Source organism: Vigna angularis, chromosome 9 (genome assembly GCF_016808095.1).
Source record: "Vigna angularis cultivar LongXiaoDou No.4 chromosome 9, ASM1680809v1, whole genome shotgun sequence".
Lineage (NCBI taxonomy): Eukaryota > Viridiplantae > Streptophyta > Magnoliopsida > Fabales > Fabaceae > Vigna > Vigna angularis.
Window position 1 is genome coordinate 32,124,746 of NC_068978.1, and position 15,546 is coordinate 32,140,291.

At 31.0% G+C, this 15,546-nt stretch overlaps 1 protein-coding gene across 1 annotated transcript; it reads right to left on the reverse strand.

Moving 5' to 3' along the window:
* Nucleotides 1–11,205: 11,205 nt before the first annotated feature.
* LOC108347342 (ethylene-responsive transcription factor ERF003) lies at nucleotides 11,206–12,258 on the reverse strand. The gene is made up of 2 exons (XM_017586509.2): nucleotides 12,056–12,258; nucleotides 11,206–11,882 (listed from the first exon to the last, which is right to left on the reverse strand). The coding sequence occupies exons 1-2, from the start codon at nucleotides 12,136–12,138 to the stop codon at nucleotides 11,381–11,383; spliced, it is 585 nt and encodes a 194-aa protein (XP_017441998.1). The 5' UTR covers nucleotides 12,139–12,258; the 3' UTR covers nucleotides 11,206–11,380.
* Between the last annotated feature and the right edge of the window lie 3,288 nt (nucleotides 12,259–15,546).

The following is a 15,546-nucleotide window of genomic DNA, read 5'->3' on the forward strand; positions in this document are numbered from 1 at the left end:
ATTTTTTTTGTTTTGGTTTCTATTTTGGGAAATTGTTCAATTTGATTTTTTTTTGTAACATTGTCTAAATGGTTAATGAAAGATGACAAATGTGTGTTACGTGTTATTGTGTTTTTTTTCAGTTTTAAAAACTTTTTTAAATATTTTTTAAATTTTTTCTTAATTTTAAAAGAATTGTTTATGTGTCAAGTCAATTGTGTTATGTGACCATATCACTATCACTTATGAAATTAGAATCAATATCACGTGTTAGTATCAATGTCCTTTATTAGTACTATGTGTTGATTTTGTGTATTTAACTCAATTTTCATTTATGTTAATTTTGATCAATTCAATTTCAATATGTTAAATTTTAGAAGCAAAATCCTTCGTTATTTTTGAAATCGGATGAAAAATTCTTAATTATTTTTAAAATTAGAAGAAAAGTTCTTCGTTAATTTTAAAATTATAAAGAAAATTTTTCATTATTTTCAAAATTAGAAAGGAAATTCTAATTTATTTTTAAGCTTAGAAGGAAAATTCTTTTTATTTTTATACCATAACCTTATTTTTTTACATGTAGAAAAATCAATATATAAATCTAATAATTATACTCAAATAATATAGTTAGTGTTGATTTAAAAATAATGAAAGAAATATTTAATAAAAATGGGAATTTTAATAAAAGTTAAATTTCGTCTCAATTTAAAGAGAAACACAATTGAGATTGAATTGAATAAAATTAACAAAAAAATGAGATTAAACTAAACAAAATTAACAAAAATTAGGACAAGATTGAATATATGATAGTGACATTAATATATGATACTGATACTAACTTGACACGTGACATTGATACACATGACACTAACTTGACATGTGACTTTGACATTGTCACAATGTTGACTTGACACATAAACATAATTCTCTAATAAAAAAAACTAAGTGAATAGTAGCAAATATTGATTCATAATAACTACCGAATACTTTTCAAGGGATGCACTGGATATCTTAGACTATACCCCCAAGGAGTAAGTTCAATGTTGACTTGTGGGTACAAAATATAAAATATTATGTTTCCAAAATGAAAGGCTACATCCATCTTTTGATAAGCACACTTCTCACTAGGGTAGGGTACTCCTTGTTGGTACCTACTTTTGTTTGCCGAAGAAATTCTCGTGATAGGTAACTTAGCCAAAAATGGGTGTAGTTCTTCGTAGTTAAGTTGGCCATTAGGCTTATGGGCCAATAGGCCCATAATTGAGGTCAATTCAGGTGAAGGCCCATGGTTAGCAAAACACCCATAGAAAAATTATTTTAATCATATTTTGACTTCAATTTTGCATTAATCCAAATTTAACTAGAATCTCAGACTAGAGAACTAACTTAAGCATAAGAGAAATCTTCTACTGACAACCCACATTTGGTAGAAGATGAAGGAGACTTGGAGGATGAGTACCAAGTGATATGAGTTTGCGAAGTGAAGGGAAACTTTACATGGTACGTTGGACTGTGCAAGAACAAGCATAATATTTTTGCTAATCCAGTTAAACTCATCTAAATATGTTTAAAATCTTAACTTTTGTGTGAAATTGGATTTTGTTCCTATCCTAAACTTAAAATAATTTTGATATCTCAAATATATTTTTAGTCTTAACTTTAATGTGCAATTGAATTTTGTGTTTATCTAAACTTTGAATCATTTTCATCTTTAAAATTTATCAATGAATGAATGTAATCATCGTGACCAAATGATATTAAAGATTTGTTGATGTGACAAACAATGTTGTCACGTGTGTTTATTGTGTAAAGTATTGATGTGGAAAATACTCAATCAATACATGAACACATGTGACAACACCATTTGTCACTAAGCAAATAAGTAATGTTGTTTGATCACGACGACTATAATAATTTAATAATAATGAAAATATTCAATAAAAAAGAATTTAAATGAAAATTAAAAATTAAAAATATGTCTAATAATATGTTTGATGTAAAAATATTTAGATTTTCAACAATTAAAAATAACTCTAAATATGTAATTTATTATTAAATAAAAAGTATAAAACACTTATACTATCATCATATTTTAAGTAAATTCAAGAAAATAATCAAATTGATCTCGTTAATTAAATAAATTTAACTAAAATTATATATTCGACCCACTCCAAAAAAGTATAGCATATAACCATAATGATCCACACCAAACAAAAAACATATCACCGATCAGCTTACATAAACCGGTACACACACACACACATATATATATATATATATATATATATATATATATATATATATATATATATATATATATATATATATATATAAAGTCTTTAGATGAATTTACCGCGTCTCTTTTAATCCAACGATGAATACCAATAATTTTGTTTATTCATGGAGAAATCTTTATTTATTTTATTTTGCAGGCATAGTCAATGGAATTTCCCAAAAAGAAGTAATAAAATATTTGGCCTTACAATACAAATAAAATTTCTCAGATATTATTCTGCATGTATACGCCTCTCACATTGATGGGGTCTCTACATAGAATGAAAAGACATTGTAAAGATTGATAAATTAATTTAGGAGCCAAATGTATGAAAAATACTGTTCGTTGACATGGTAAATAAATGCTTTTATGAAACTTATTTGAAACCAATCACAGATTACTAAATGCAAAACTTTATTATATTATTTCCTTTATGCGTACAGCTTTCGTTTTTTTCTACTATCATTTACTCTAATTACTAAAAAAAGTTTGGAAAAATAAACTAGGTTAACGATATAAGACAAAAAAAAAAGCCGGCACGAAATAGAGGTACTTGCATATTTTAGATATAAATATATATTAATTCATAAAAATAATGGCGGATAAAAAATGTACCGAGTATATATTATTAACATTAGTTTTAACTAAATGATTATATAATAAACAAAGTGCAGGTTTTGAGTATAATACAACCTAAATTTTTAAAGTTTATTAATAACTATTTGAGTCTTATTATTAGTTTCTGTATAGTAATATTAGTTTGATAGATATTAGATAGAGATGGATAATTTTTATCATTTAGGTGCAATATTATTTTACTATTATACATTATGTAATTTTTGTTTTGAGTATGTTGATATTATGTTTTTAGGTTTTATTTTTTGTATTTAGTCCAATATTCTATTTGCTCCTATTTAAAAGTTGTCAAGGTTCAATGGAAATCACCATAGTCAATTACAATGCTTATATTTCTTTTTGTGTGTATCACATTTTTTTTCTCTATAAAATGGTATCATAGCATTTATGCTTTAAGTACTGAGTGAGGAAAAAAAGAAATAGAGAGCGAGAGTCAAACATTGTGAGTGAAACAATAATGTTTGGGTAAAAGAGAGTGAGAACGATGACAAAAGTAGTAAATTGAATGACCATGCCACCATTGATGAAAAAAATCAATTATGATAATTAGTGCGTATAGATGAAAGTGTTGTTGAGATCCTAAGACGTTTGGGATATGGTGGAAGACAGGTATGAGGAACCCGAGAAGGGTGAACACCTAACAGCAACACATACCACTACATTGAAGAAAACATGCATGAGAGATGGGTTGACGTTGTATTTTTTGTACAATGTAGTGGACAAATCAGGGTTTAAAAAAATATTGAATGTAGCGACAACAAAGGAGGCTTGAGAAATTTTGGAGGTTACATCACCAATGCAAAAAAGACTTTTAATGTCTGTTATTTTGGGCTTTTAACATCCGACCCCTCCCCGGCGTCATATTGGGAGACATCAATTTGACGTCGGAGGTCAGATTGGACAGAAATAGACATCAGAGTACACATGGCCAGACGTTGCAATAGACGTCGGTTAGTGAACATCCGAAGTTTATCGCGTTGAGCGTGTTTTTTTCTAGCTCAACGAGAAAATCCAGAGGTTTGTCTCTAGAACGAAATAAATGTTGAATGAGCACTGAGAAACGTCATTTAGACGTCGGATGTGCACTAATCGACGTCCAAATTATGTTTATTTTCTTAAAAAATAAATTTAGTTTTTCAATAAAACCACACCTGAAAAAACAGAAAATGATCCCAACACATCAAAATATTATATATTCTATGCGTTTCAAGTGAACATGGTACTAAACAATCTAAAAAGCAATCCAAAACTTAAACTATCAAAACTTAAACTTAAACTTAAACTAATTAATATTCAACAACAATAAAAGTCTTCCTAAAGGCATGAGCATGAGTCCTAAGTCCATCTCTACAGAAGATAAGTTGCCCACTCTTGTCGTATCTTCTTAATTGCGTCCTCTGATATAGGAGATGTATTCTTGAAGTGCTGTAAAAGCAAAACAAATTCATTATGTTTGCATATGTTTAAAGCTGAATTTCATTTGTAATGTATGAAAGGTAAGTATCAATACCTCAATCTAATAATCTGTAATGCCATCTCGAATGATGATTTTCAACCAATACATGACATAGTAGCCACATTCCTATGAATCTAGTTACTTGTTACACTAAAATGACAAACTAAATCGTCACACATGTAGATCATACAATAACATAAAAAATGAATAAGAACTACAAATGAATTACAACCTATTGATATAGGATTTGAACTAGCTAACCTCAAGGTTTACCCATAACTCTATTTACATTAAAAACATAGGATAATATTAATATAACTATATTCATCATAAAAATTTAAGTTCAACATGGATTTCAAACATTTGAAACATAAAAAGAGAAACATTTACCCTTGTAGCATGTTCTTCAAGTCATTTTTTATCCTCTTGTGCAGGAACAAAACCATAGAATTTTGCATTGTCTTGGAATGATGACCATCAATTGCCAATGAGACCTATCATGAATCACAAATAGTTAGTAGACTAATTAAGTAAACTTTAATCGAATTTTACATTTTGTAACACATACCCATCAATGTATGACGCAAGTTATATGTCTCTATTTGACTTAGCCATCCATGTTTGCAAATAATTTTGTTTGCTCTCAAGTGTGTTACCAGAAGATTGAATAGTCTGAGGTTCAACAAATTTGTACATGGAAGACCGACCTTGGTCCACAATGATTGTGTCCATGTACCCATAACAAGAAAGTTAAGTTGTTAGAAACCAACAATCTAAATATAAATAATATGGAAGACAAAATTGACTATCTTACATGCACTATAGTTGAAGGATTGAAATATTCAACATCATGTCTCTCCCAATGACCTCCAACACATCATTTAATGTGATATATACTGGCACATGGCATTAAAGGCCAAATACTCTCAAATCCCAGTACAATTTTGCCATGTCATCATCTTCATTTATCATTGGCTCATGCATGGGTTACTTTTGAGAATGTATGAACTGAAAATTGTCTACGACAGGCAGTAGAAGAGATGAGGTTCGAGTGCTACTCTTTCATCTTGCAAGGCGATAGAAAAGGAAGGATGTCATGCGAGTAGGTTTTTGGCTCATGCTGAGTATAATACTCAATATGAGCAATATCAAAATATTTACTCATAAGTCCTTGAGGAGAAAGGGAGATAGGTCCAATTCTATTATGACAGATGACCCGAACAATCTTGTTTTGGTGAACAGGTTTTGTACGTTAAGGTACGAAAGAATGACATATGGTTTGGAATTTCTTGGATGTGGCTTATGTTTGAGGTGACCTTGTTTTGTGTGATATGTTGGAATCATTATTGTACTAATTGATGTACTTAGTTTGTTTATTTTTACTTGATGATGTTTCTATTAGCTCACCCTTATTTATTTGCAGTGTTGTAGATTATATTGAAGGATTTAAATATGGATTATTATGTATTTTCCTAGTTGGATAAGTCACACGTTAAATTAATAAAGCTTTTATTAATTCTATTTTCCACGATGGTATTAAAGCTTAATATTTTTTTAAATGAACGTTCTATACTTTACCCGTGACATCCTGAAAGAGGTGTTACACTTTCCCTCTTTATTCACCCAACCTTCTTTTCTATTTTGAGATGAGTCAGACAATATAGCACATTGTTCGATATGTCCTAGACGGTCTAAGGGAAGAGGTTGTTGTTGCTTATTAACAACTTAGACATTTTTGTTGCTTCTTCGGCCACCAAGTTACCCCTACATGTGTTTGTTGGCCCTCGTTCTGTAGTTTTAACGACTTTGCTTCCTCCCTAGACTCCATTCGATAATTTGTTATTGATTTATGGGTAAAGGTTTGTCATATTCACCATTGGTTTAAGTTGTCTGCACACAAGCCTAGGAGGAGAGGGCTAGCTTCAAACTGGCAATGTTGCATTTGCTAAGCTGCTTTCTAGTGTCCTCGGACCATGGCGACGTCCTGTTTTTGGGGAACTTCATGATGAGATGGTGGGTGGACACTATCAACCCCAACTTATTAAAAATTGGTCATATGAGGAGAATGTTGTATCATATGCTTGTGTTAATTTTCAAGTATCAGACCTTGACCATCGTGTGTCACGCTCCTTCGCGTTTCGTGTAAAAGTCAATGTTTCCTTGTGTTTCTACCCGTTCTTTTAAGAATTCCGCAATCTGCTAAACATATGGGTAGATGAATTGCGTCAAAAGGTTTTCAGTATAGGATGTCAACCGAGCTCTCTTGCACTACCAAGGTTTTCTTGACCAAGATGGTGGATATCTCCACCATCAAATCATATTGACTATAGTTAGACACATGGAAGTCATCACCCATGAAAGATATGTCTGACATACTATGTGGTGCTCGACTTATTGCGTAAGAGTGATTAATAGATCTCAAGTGTCTCTTCTTGGCATTGTTGGGCATTATGTCTACTGGGAAGCTACCGACGTTAATGTTTATTACTCCTCGTAAAGGTGCGTCACAACTACATTTTGGACTATAGTCTTTCCTACCGATTTTTCTTCGGTAAGACCTTTTTATTTCATTTTGTTGTGATTCACAGTGTCAATTATGATTATCATAGATGACATCTTTCTTCACAAACACAAATATCCTCCCTCAATCAACTCTTCAATCTCGTCGTTAAGAGCTTGGCAAGCCGAAGTTGTGATGATACTAATAGTGTTTCATGTTGGCTAGTGTTGATACATGCCTCATGGGTGGAAGGAGGTTAACACTAAGAGCCTCTTCCAAAATCTGAATGTGGTCAACATTGAGGGGTGTGTAAGAAGAAAACATCGAGCCTCTTGGGTGATCACATGGTCTTTTGGATGTGAAGGCCGACTAGTTCTGAGGTAGACCATTTGTCTTCTTCCCTGCTTGACATTTACTCCTTACTTGATTTCATAACTCCTTGAGTTCCTCCAACTGCATGATTTTTGCAAATCTCTATCTCAATTCATCAAAATTAGCGGTTGGTTTCTTGAATAGACTATTGCGAATATCTATCTCAATCCTCTAATGTTCAATACCACATTTCTAAATTGCTTCATAAAGGACCTTAAGGATTTAGGTTTCTCTTGCCAAATATTGACGAGAGCGATGGACATCAAGTGATGTAGTTGACTAATGGCAAATTGTGTGCCAAACTTTGTCACCAAGGTTTGTAGAGTGGGGAAGTAGCCGAGTGAACCAACTGAGGGCCAATAATTTGAAAGAGAGGTATGGAACATCATGCATAAGATTGTGTCTTCATTTGTATACAAGCTTACTTGAGAGACATAAATGTCAACATGTTCGTACAAATTTGAGGTTTTATTGTATCATTTGAACATATGATTCTATATTAGTCTTTTCTGTTTTATTTGAACTTAATAATTTAAATTTACTAAAAAATTAATTTATATCTCTAAATGTACTCCCATAAGTATAATGAATACAAAATTAAAAGATATTTTTGAAAAAAAAGATTTGATAAGTTTTAGAAGTTTCATATCGACTAGAGATAAGTTCAATTTACAATATATAAAAAGATGTTAACCCCATCTTATAAGTCGGTTTTGTGAGGTTGAGTTAGACTTAAAGTTAACCTCTTAACATGATATTAGAGTTATGAATTAGAGCCTATTATAACAAAATTTATTATTTTTTAGGTTTATTGTTCCATCCACTATCGCACCGCTATAGGATCACCTATTAATGTCTAATCCCAAAGATGTATATGTTTCAATGTGAGAGAGTATTAAAAGTCCCGAATAAGTCAATTTATAATATATAAGTAGATGCAAAACTTATCTAACAAACTAATATTAAAAGTCCCGTAAAAATCAATTTATAATATATAAGTACATGCAAAACTTATCTAATAAACTAATTTTGTAAGGTTGAATTAGACATAAATTAATTTCTTAATTATATTAATTATATAGGTTATAAATTCTAAACATAGTAATTCCTTTATTAATTTTTTTACACATGTCTCCCGGTCTCAATTACTCAACTAATATGATGAAGTAAACAATGTTTTATTTATTTTTTCCTTTTTTATGGAAAGTTATTAAGATAATAATTATGAGTTGTGTTGTGATGCATGTGAAGCATTTGGTAGAAATTAATTAAGTGAAAGTCTGTGATTACGACTCTTTAATTGTATATTTTCAACTTATGACTATTTTAACGCGGGTGGGACTACTTGTCTTTAAATGAAGAATAAATTAAAAAACATTTAAGATATTAATATATATCTCTGAAAAAGTTATATTATCTTTATTTTTTGAAATTGAAATATAATTTAAAAAATTCATTGAAAGTTCTTAATGATAAAAAGAAATTTGGATACTTTATTATGATAAAAAAATGTCTCTAGAGTTATCTCTAAGACTGTTGTGGTCTTTGTCATTGCGTAATGTATATTGTTTTCAATATTTTTATTTACTTTCTTTACTTATATCATTTAACGAAATGGCTGTACAGTGAACAGAACGCGTGACATCGTTCAATCTCATGTGCTCAATGTTATAAAATAATAATAATAATAATTTAATTCTAGAATGTTCTCTACCATTTGAATACATTAATATAAATATATTTAAAATTTCAAATATATGAACTATTTACTATAGAAGGAAATAAAAAAAGTGCCAAATATTTAAAATCTTGTTAATTTTAGTTGCTAAAACTCTTGTTTGTTTAAGATCTTGGTAATTTTTTTAGTCTATTTTTAGTTGATAAAAGCTACCAATAAAAAAGTAATATATATATATATATATATATATATATATATATATATATATATATATAAACTTTTAAATTTTTATAGGGGCGCATAAAACTAATTACTTAATTGTTCTAATATTCATTTTTTTATCATGTATTAAATATTTTATACATATATATAGATGACATTTTTTATTAATTCAAAACAAAAAAAGTCATATGTATAATTTTATATTTGTAATTTTATGCAACATAAATTATTTTTATATTAATTTTTGGTTATTTCTAGATTTATAGGGTGATTGTCATGAAGACGACAACTAAATGTTTGTATACAATAATTAAGAAGGGTGAATTGGTTTCTCTCGAAAACTGTCTTTTAAAATTTTTGTTTTAATTAAACTTACTTAGCAAATAACTAAACAAAGTAAATAGAATAAGGGAAGAGAGAAATTTGTATAGTTGATTTTGTTCTAGATTGGATCAAAACAATCTTACGTGCAATTGCTAATCTCAACACAAGAGATCAATGATTCACTATAAAAAAATCTTACAATCATACAAATATAAGTTCAAAGGTTTAGAAAATACCTCTCTTGAAGCCACAAAAGCCAAGACTCACTTCTCCTAAACACCACAAGGGATGAATGCTTCCTTTGACTCTTCACATAGGATGAACACTTCTTTTGATTCTTCACAAAGGATGACAAACTTCATTCAGCAACAACAACAACACTCGATCACACTCCTAGAGAAAGTTATTGCTTTGCCAACACTAAGTTCCAAAGCCTTAATAGAGAGTTTCACAAGATCTCCAACTTTTCACACTTCCTTCAGATCACTTCTAATTGTGTGATGTTTTTCGTGTATTTTGAATGAGAACCTAAAACATCTATTTATAGACTCCACTCATGAACACCTCCAAAAATTTGTTTTCACGCTTTACTTTCTAGAATAATTGATTATCAACCTTGGTAATCGATTATCCACTAAAGGATAAACATAACAAATAGTTCAACGACTAAAACCGGCTAGAAACTCCAAAAACTTGGAGTGATAATTGATTATTTCAGATGCCATTTTGAACTTTTAAAACACACTGTGATAATCGATTATCTCTGGTGCTAATCGATTATCGATAATCGATTATCAATCATGATAATCGATTATTCTAGAGCGTTTTTGAGTTCTAAGAGAAATTTACATACATATGGTACATAAAACCAAAAACTACTCAGCCTAAGTCCTATACATAATTTTACACTTATTACAAAAGCTTTCCAACGAAATACAAGTCTTCATTTGATCTTTTTGCATCTGAATACTTGGGACTTGATTTAGACATCATCAAAACTTCATTACTTCATCATTTTGCTAACAATCTCCCATTTTTTGATGATGATAAAAAACTCCTTTGTTTAAAGCCTTTTGTAATAATCTGTATTCATACACAACTTAGGGAAGATAAACACATTAGTGGACTTAGAACAAAAAATAAGTTTGAAGCTTTAACCATTATTTTTCTCTCCCTTTTTTATCATAATTAAAAAGTTATGAAAATTAATACTCTCTCTAAAATATGTAATGTTATATGGACGAAAATAATCGCTGTCGTTTCTCTCTTTACTGTACTAATGAAAGAACCAAAGCCACAAGCTTTGTTCATAGTGCTGTGAATTTAAAATGTTAGTTTCAGTATATGGTTGTTAATTTCACAAGAACATATGACAACAATTGTAAATAATCAAAGTCATAGGTCCTATTTAGACATTCTTTTTAAAAATTTGTGCTTATCTAGTATCCTTTAGGTCGGTTTTTTTTTAACTAAGGCTAAAAGTTACATATAACTTTATTATTTTTAATCGATACCTATGTGTTTGTGAAAATTGTGAAAATGTTACCGTACTGTTTTATTTTATGTTTGAGTTTGATCAAAATCGAAGCGTCATAGACGCGATGCCCTTTCTTATGCTTTTAAAAACGAAATATAAATTTTACTTATTTCATTATTTATTATCTAGAATTACTATATTCAAAGAATTCCTTGACCTTTTTATGTTTTTGTCCAAATTTATGAAGAATGTTTTTTATTGTTGAATAGCACCCCAAAAGAGATGATTGCATTAGCCAAGGAAGAATGCCTTCAAGGGTTTTAAAAATCAGTTGCGGTCTCATTACATTCTTTGATATTGTTGAAAATGATGAGTAAATACGACTGATACGGTCACATTTTCACTATTACGGCCGAAGACACTGTCATCGCAGAATGTTTTTTAAACGCAATACTTTAGAGCTAGGTTGAGCAAACAGAACAAAGCTCAATTGATCCATAATCAAGCAACTCTTGAATCATCTGCTCTATGTGATCATCTTCAAGAACAGGTTGAAATTGCTGATGGGAAACTTCAACTTGGCCTGCCACGCTAACCCAATTCCCTTCGAGCCACCTTAACTCCTCGTGTCTATTCTCCGTCCATCTAAAACCAGTTTCAGCGCTTGATCCAACAATGACATTGGCAGAGGCAAATGGATTGGACCCTTCTGAGGGTTGAGGATCTTTGTTTTGTGGTGATTTTTGTTTGGCCATTTGAAGTGAAAGTGAGGCCATGTGACACTTGTGTAACTTAGCCGTTAAAGTGGCAGAGAGAAGCTTGGATGAGGATGAGTGTGGTTCATTGGGGTTGTATGGGAAATTGGTGCGTGCTTTTGGTCCACACATGAGTCTAGCTGCTTCATCATATGCTCTCGCTGCATCTTCAGCCGTTTCAAAGGTTCCAAGCCAAATTCTAGTTTTCCTGTGGTCCAAAAAAAAAAAATTAACATAAACCGTGTGCAAGAGTTATATCAATTACTAAGTACTTAATGCAGTAGTAAATTGCTATAACACACGTAAAGGAGTTGAAAAGATCTTTAACAAAGAATAAAAGTGAAGTTATGATATGGTGTGATGTTATCACGAGTGAATTACAATAAAGGGTGGCGAATTTCAGAGACCCAAGAGCCCCAGTGCCTTTGGCGGACTCCACGATAGCGTTGTTGGGGTCTGGCCATGATTGAGAAAAAGAGAACGTGAAATTTTAATACCTAAACAAGCTCGTGAAGTGTCTTTCAGAATGGGAAGCAAACATACAGGAAGGTGACTGCAGTGAAGTAAAGTGAAGGTGAAGGAGCTCTATTAGATATATTTATACACTGCTTTTCAAGATTTATACAAAATTCTTTAGTCTTTTTGTCCTCTATCAGTATAAATGACCCACACATAATGTTTCACCCCTTTGATGCAGGTAAAGTTCTTGGAGAAGGACTGCTATTATTTTTTTATAAACAAAATATCATAATATCTATTCTTTTTGAAAAAAAAAATCATTTTTATTTATTTTGGTTTTGTAATGTAAATTTAACAATATCCATTTGTTAATAGTTAATAACTTTCAGTGAAGTTTCTTCTTAATCATATTTCAGTTTTAGAAGAAATAATATATATATTTTTTATTTTCTAACAATGAGCTTCCGTATAGAGTATGTTTTCCGGTGCATGATAGCCCAGCCAACTTTATAATGATTTCACGTGACGAAAACACACACACATATACATATAAATATATATATATATATATATATATATATATATATATATATATATATATATATATATATATATAGGACTTACACTGTCTGTTTTAATATAACTATAAATACCAATAATTTTGTTAATTCATGGAAAAATATTTATTTATTTTATGTTGTAGGCATAGTCAACGGAATTTTCCAAAAAAAATAATAAAAGAATTGGCCTTACAAGACAATAAAATTTCTAAGATATTATTCTGCATGTATACGCCTCTCAGATATTGATGGGTCTCTACAGAAAATGAAAAGACACTGTAAGCATTGATAAAATTTAGGAGCCAAATGTATGATAAAGTCATCTCTTACTGTTCGTTGACATGGTAAATAAATGCTTTTATCTAGCTTAGTTGAAACCATTGCATATATAACAGATTCCTTAATGCAAAACTTTATTACATTATTTTATTTTCTCTTTTTTTATCAACAAAAAATAAAATTATTAAATGTTCTAACTCTTTTACATAAAACACAAAATTCTTCTAACTAAAAGACCCAATAAAAAGCTCTAAGATGTATAACAACAAGGAAACGCACATGTAGTCAGTTAAAAGTGAGAGAATGAAACACACTAATTACACTAAGAACTAAACAAGTCAGCCATCGCGGTTGTGATGGATAAAAATAAAATTTATTATTTTCTTTATGAGTATAACTTTCATTTTTTTTCTACTATCATTTACTCTAGTTACTAAAGAAAACTTTGAAAAAATAAATTAGGTTAATAAAGGAAAAAAAAAATACCGACAAAGACATGAAAATAAGTAATCGCTTGTATATAAACATATATTAACTTTCCTAAATGTAAAATTTGAATTTGTTCAAAATTTTGATATAATTTCATATAATAAACTTTAAAAATGAATGAATATAATTTATTTAATTAATTATGTTAATTTGTTTTAAGAAGAAAAGATGATTTTATTATATATCCATTATGTATTAGAGATAAGTATATATACATAAAAATGTTATCTAAATTAGAATGTAAAATTTGAATTTGTTTAAATTTTGATATAATTTGGTCGTGAATGAATATAGTTTGTTTAACCAATTGTGTTAAATTTTTTTGTAAGAAAGAAAGATGATTTTATTGTGTATCTCATTATGTATTGGAGATAGGTATATATATACACATAAATTTGATCTAAATCGGGAATGTAGGGTTTAGGGTGTAGGCTTTATGGCAAAGGTTTAGGGTATAGGATTTAGGCTTCATCGTTTAGGGTTCAACGTTCAGGGGTGTAGGGTTTAGGGTGTAGGGTTTAAGGTTCAGGGTTTAGGTTTTAAGGTGAAGGGTTCAAGGTTGACGGTTAAGGGTTTAGGGAGTAGGGTTTAAGATGCACGGTGTAGGATTTAGCTTGTAGGGTTTAGTGTGTTGGGGTTATGGTTTTAGGTGAAGGGTTTAAGGTGTAGGGTTTAAGATGTAGGGTTTAGGGTGTAAGGTTTAAGGTTTATGGAATATGGTCTAGGGTGTAAGGTTTAAGGTGTAGGCTTTAACGCAAAGGTTTTAGGGTGTAGGATATTGTTTAGGGTGTAAGGTTTTGGGTGAAGAGTTTAAGGTGTAGGGTTTAGGGTTTGTGGTTTAGGGTGTAGGGTTTAACGTGTAAGTTTTACGGTGTAGGGTTTAAGTTGTAGGGTTTAGAGTGTAAGGTTTAGGGTGCAGGGTTTAGAGTGTAGGGTTTAGGGTGTACGGTTTAAAGGGTGAGGTTTAGGGTTTAAGGTGTCTGGTTTAATGTATAAGGAGTAGGGTTTAAGATTTAGGGTGTATAGTTTAGGGTTTATGATTTTTGATTTGGGGTGTATGGTGTACGATTTATGGTTTGGGGTGTAGGGTGTAAGCTCTAGGGTATATGATTTAGGGTTTAGGATTTAACATTCAGGGGTGTAAGGTTTATGGTGTAGGGTTTAGGGTTTAAGGTTCAGGGTTTAGATTTTAAGTTGAAGGGTTCAAGGTTGAGTGTTAAGGGTTTACGGAGCAGGGTTTAAGATGCAAGGTGGAGGGTTTAGGGTTTAGGATTTTGGGTTTGAGTTTTGGGGTTTGGGGTTTTGGGGTTGGTATTTACGGTGCAGGGTTTAGGGTTTAAGATTTAGAGTGTGGGGTTTATGGTGTGTGGTTTAGAGTTTAAGGTTTAGGATGTAAGGTTTAAGGGGTAAGGTTTAGGGTGTAGGGTTGAACATTTAGAGTGTAGCGTTTAGGGTTTATGGGTTAGAGTTTATGATGTATGATTTATGGTTTAGGGTTTAATATTAAGGGTGTATGGTTTAAGGTTTATAGTTTAGGGTGTAGGGTTTAATGTTTAGGGTTTAGAGCTTACGGTTTAGGGTGTAGGGTTTAGAGAGTAGGGTGTAAGGTTTAGAGTTTAAGGTTTAGGGTTTGAGAGTGTATGGTTTAAGGGAAGGGTTTAGAGTTGAGGGTGTTGGGTTTAAGGTGTAGGGTTTATGGTATATGGTTTGGGGTTTATGGTGTAAGGTTTAAGGTATAGGGTTTAGGGTGTAGGATTTAGTGTTTAGGGTGTAGGGTTTAGCGTTTAGGGTGTAGGGTTTAGCGTTTAGGGTGTAGGGTTTATGGTTTATGGGTTAGGATTTACAGTGTATTTTGTAAGGTGTAGGGTGTAGGACTTAGGTTTATGGTGTAGCATTTAGGGTTTATGGTTAAGGATGTAGGGTTTAAGGTTTAGTGTTTAGGGTTCAGGATTTATGGTTCAATGTTAAGGGTTTAAGGTTCCGGATTCGGGGTGTAGGGTGTAAGGTTTAGGGTTTAATGTTTATGGTTTAAGGTGTATGGTTTAGGATTTAAAGTTGAGGATTTAGATTTTAGGGTTTGGGATT

What these genes read in the sequence shown, in the direction of transcription:
- LOC108347342 (XM_017586509.2), bottom strand. Translation starts at nt 12,138, where the DNA reads ATGGCCAGACCCCAACAACGCTATCGTGGAGTCCGCCAAAGGCACTGG. An exon ending in GAAATTCGCCACCCTTTATT is followed by an intron (nt 11,883 to 12,055) that starts GTAATTCACTCG and finishes TTTGGACCACAG; the next exon opens with GAAAACTAGAATTTGGCTTG.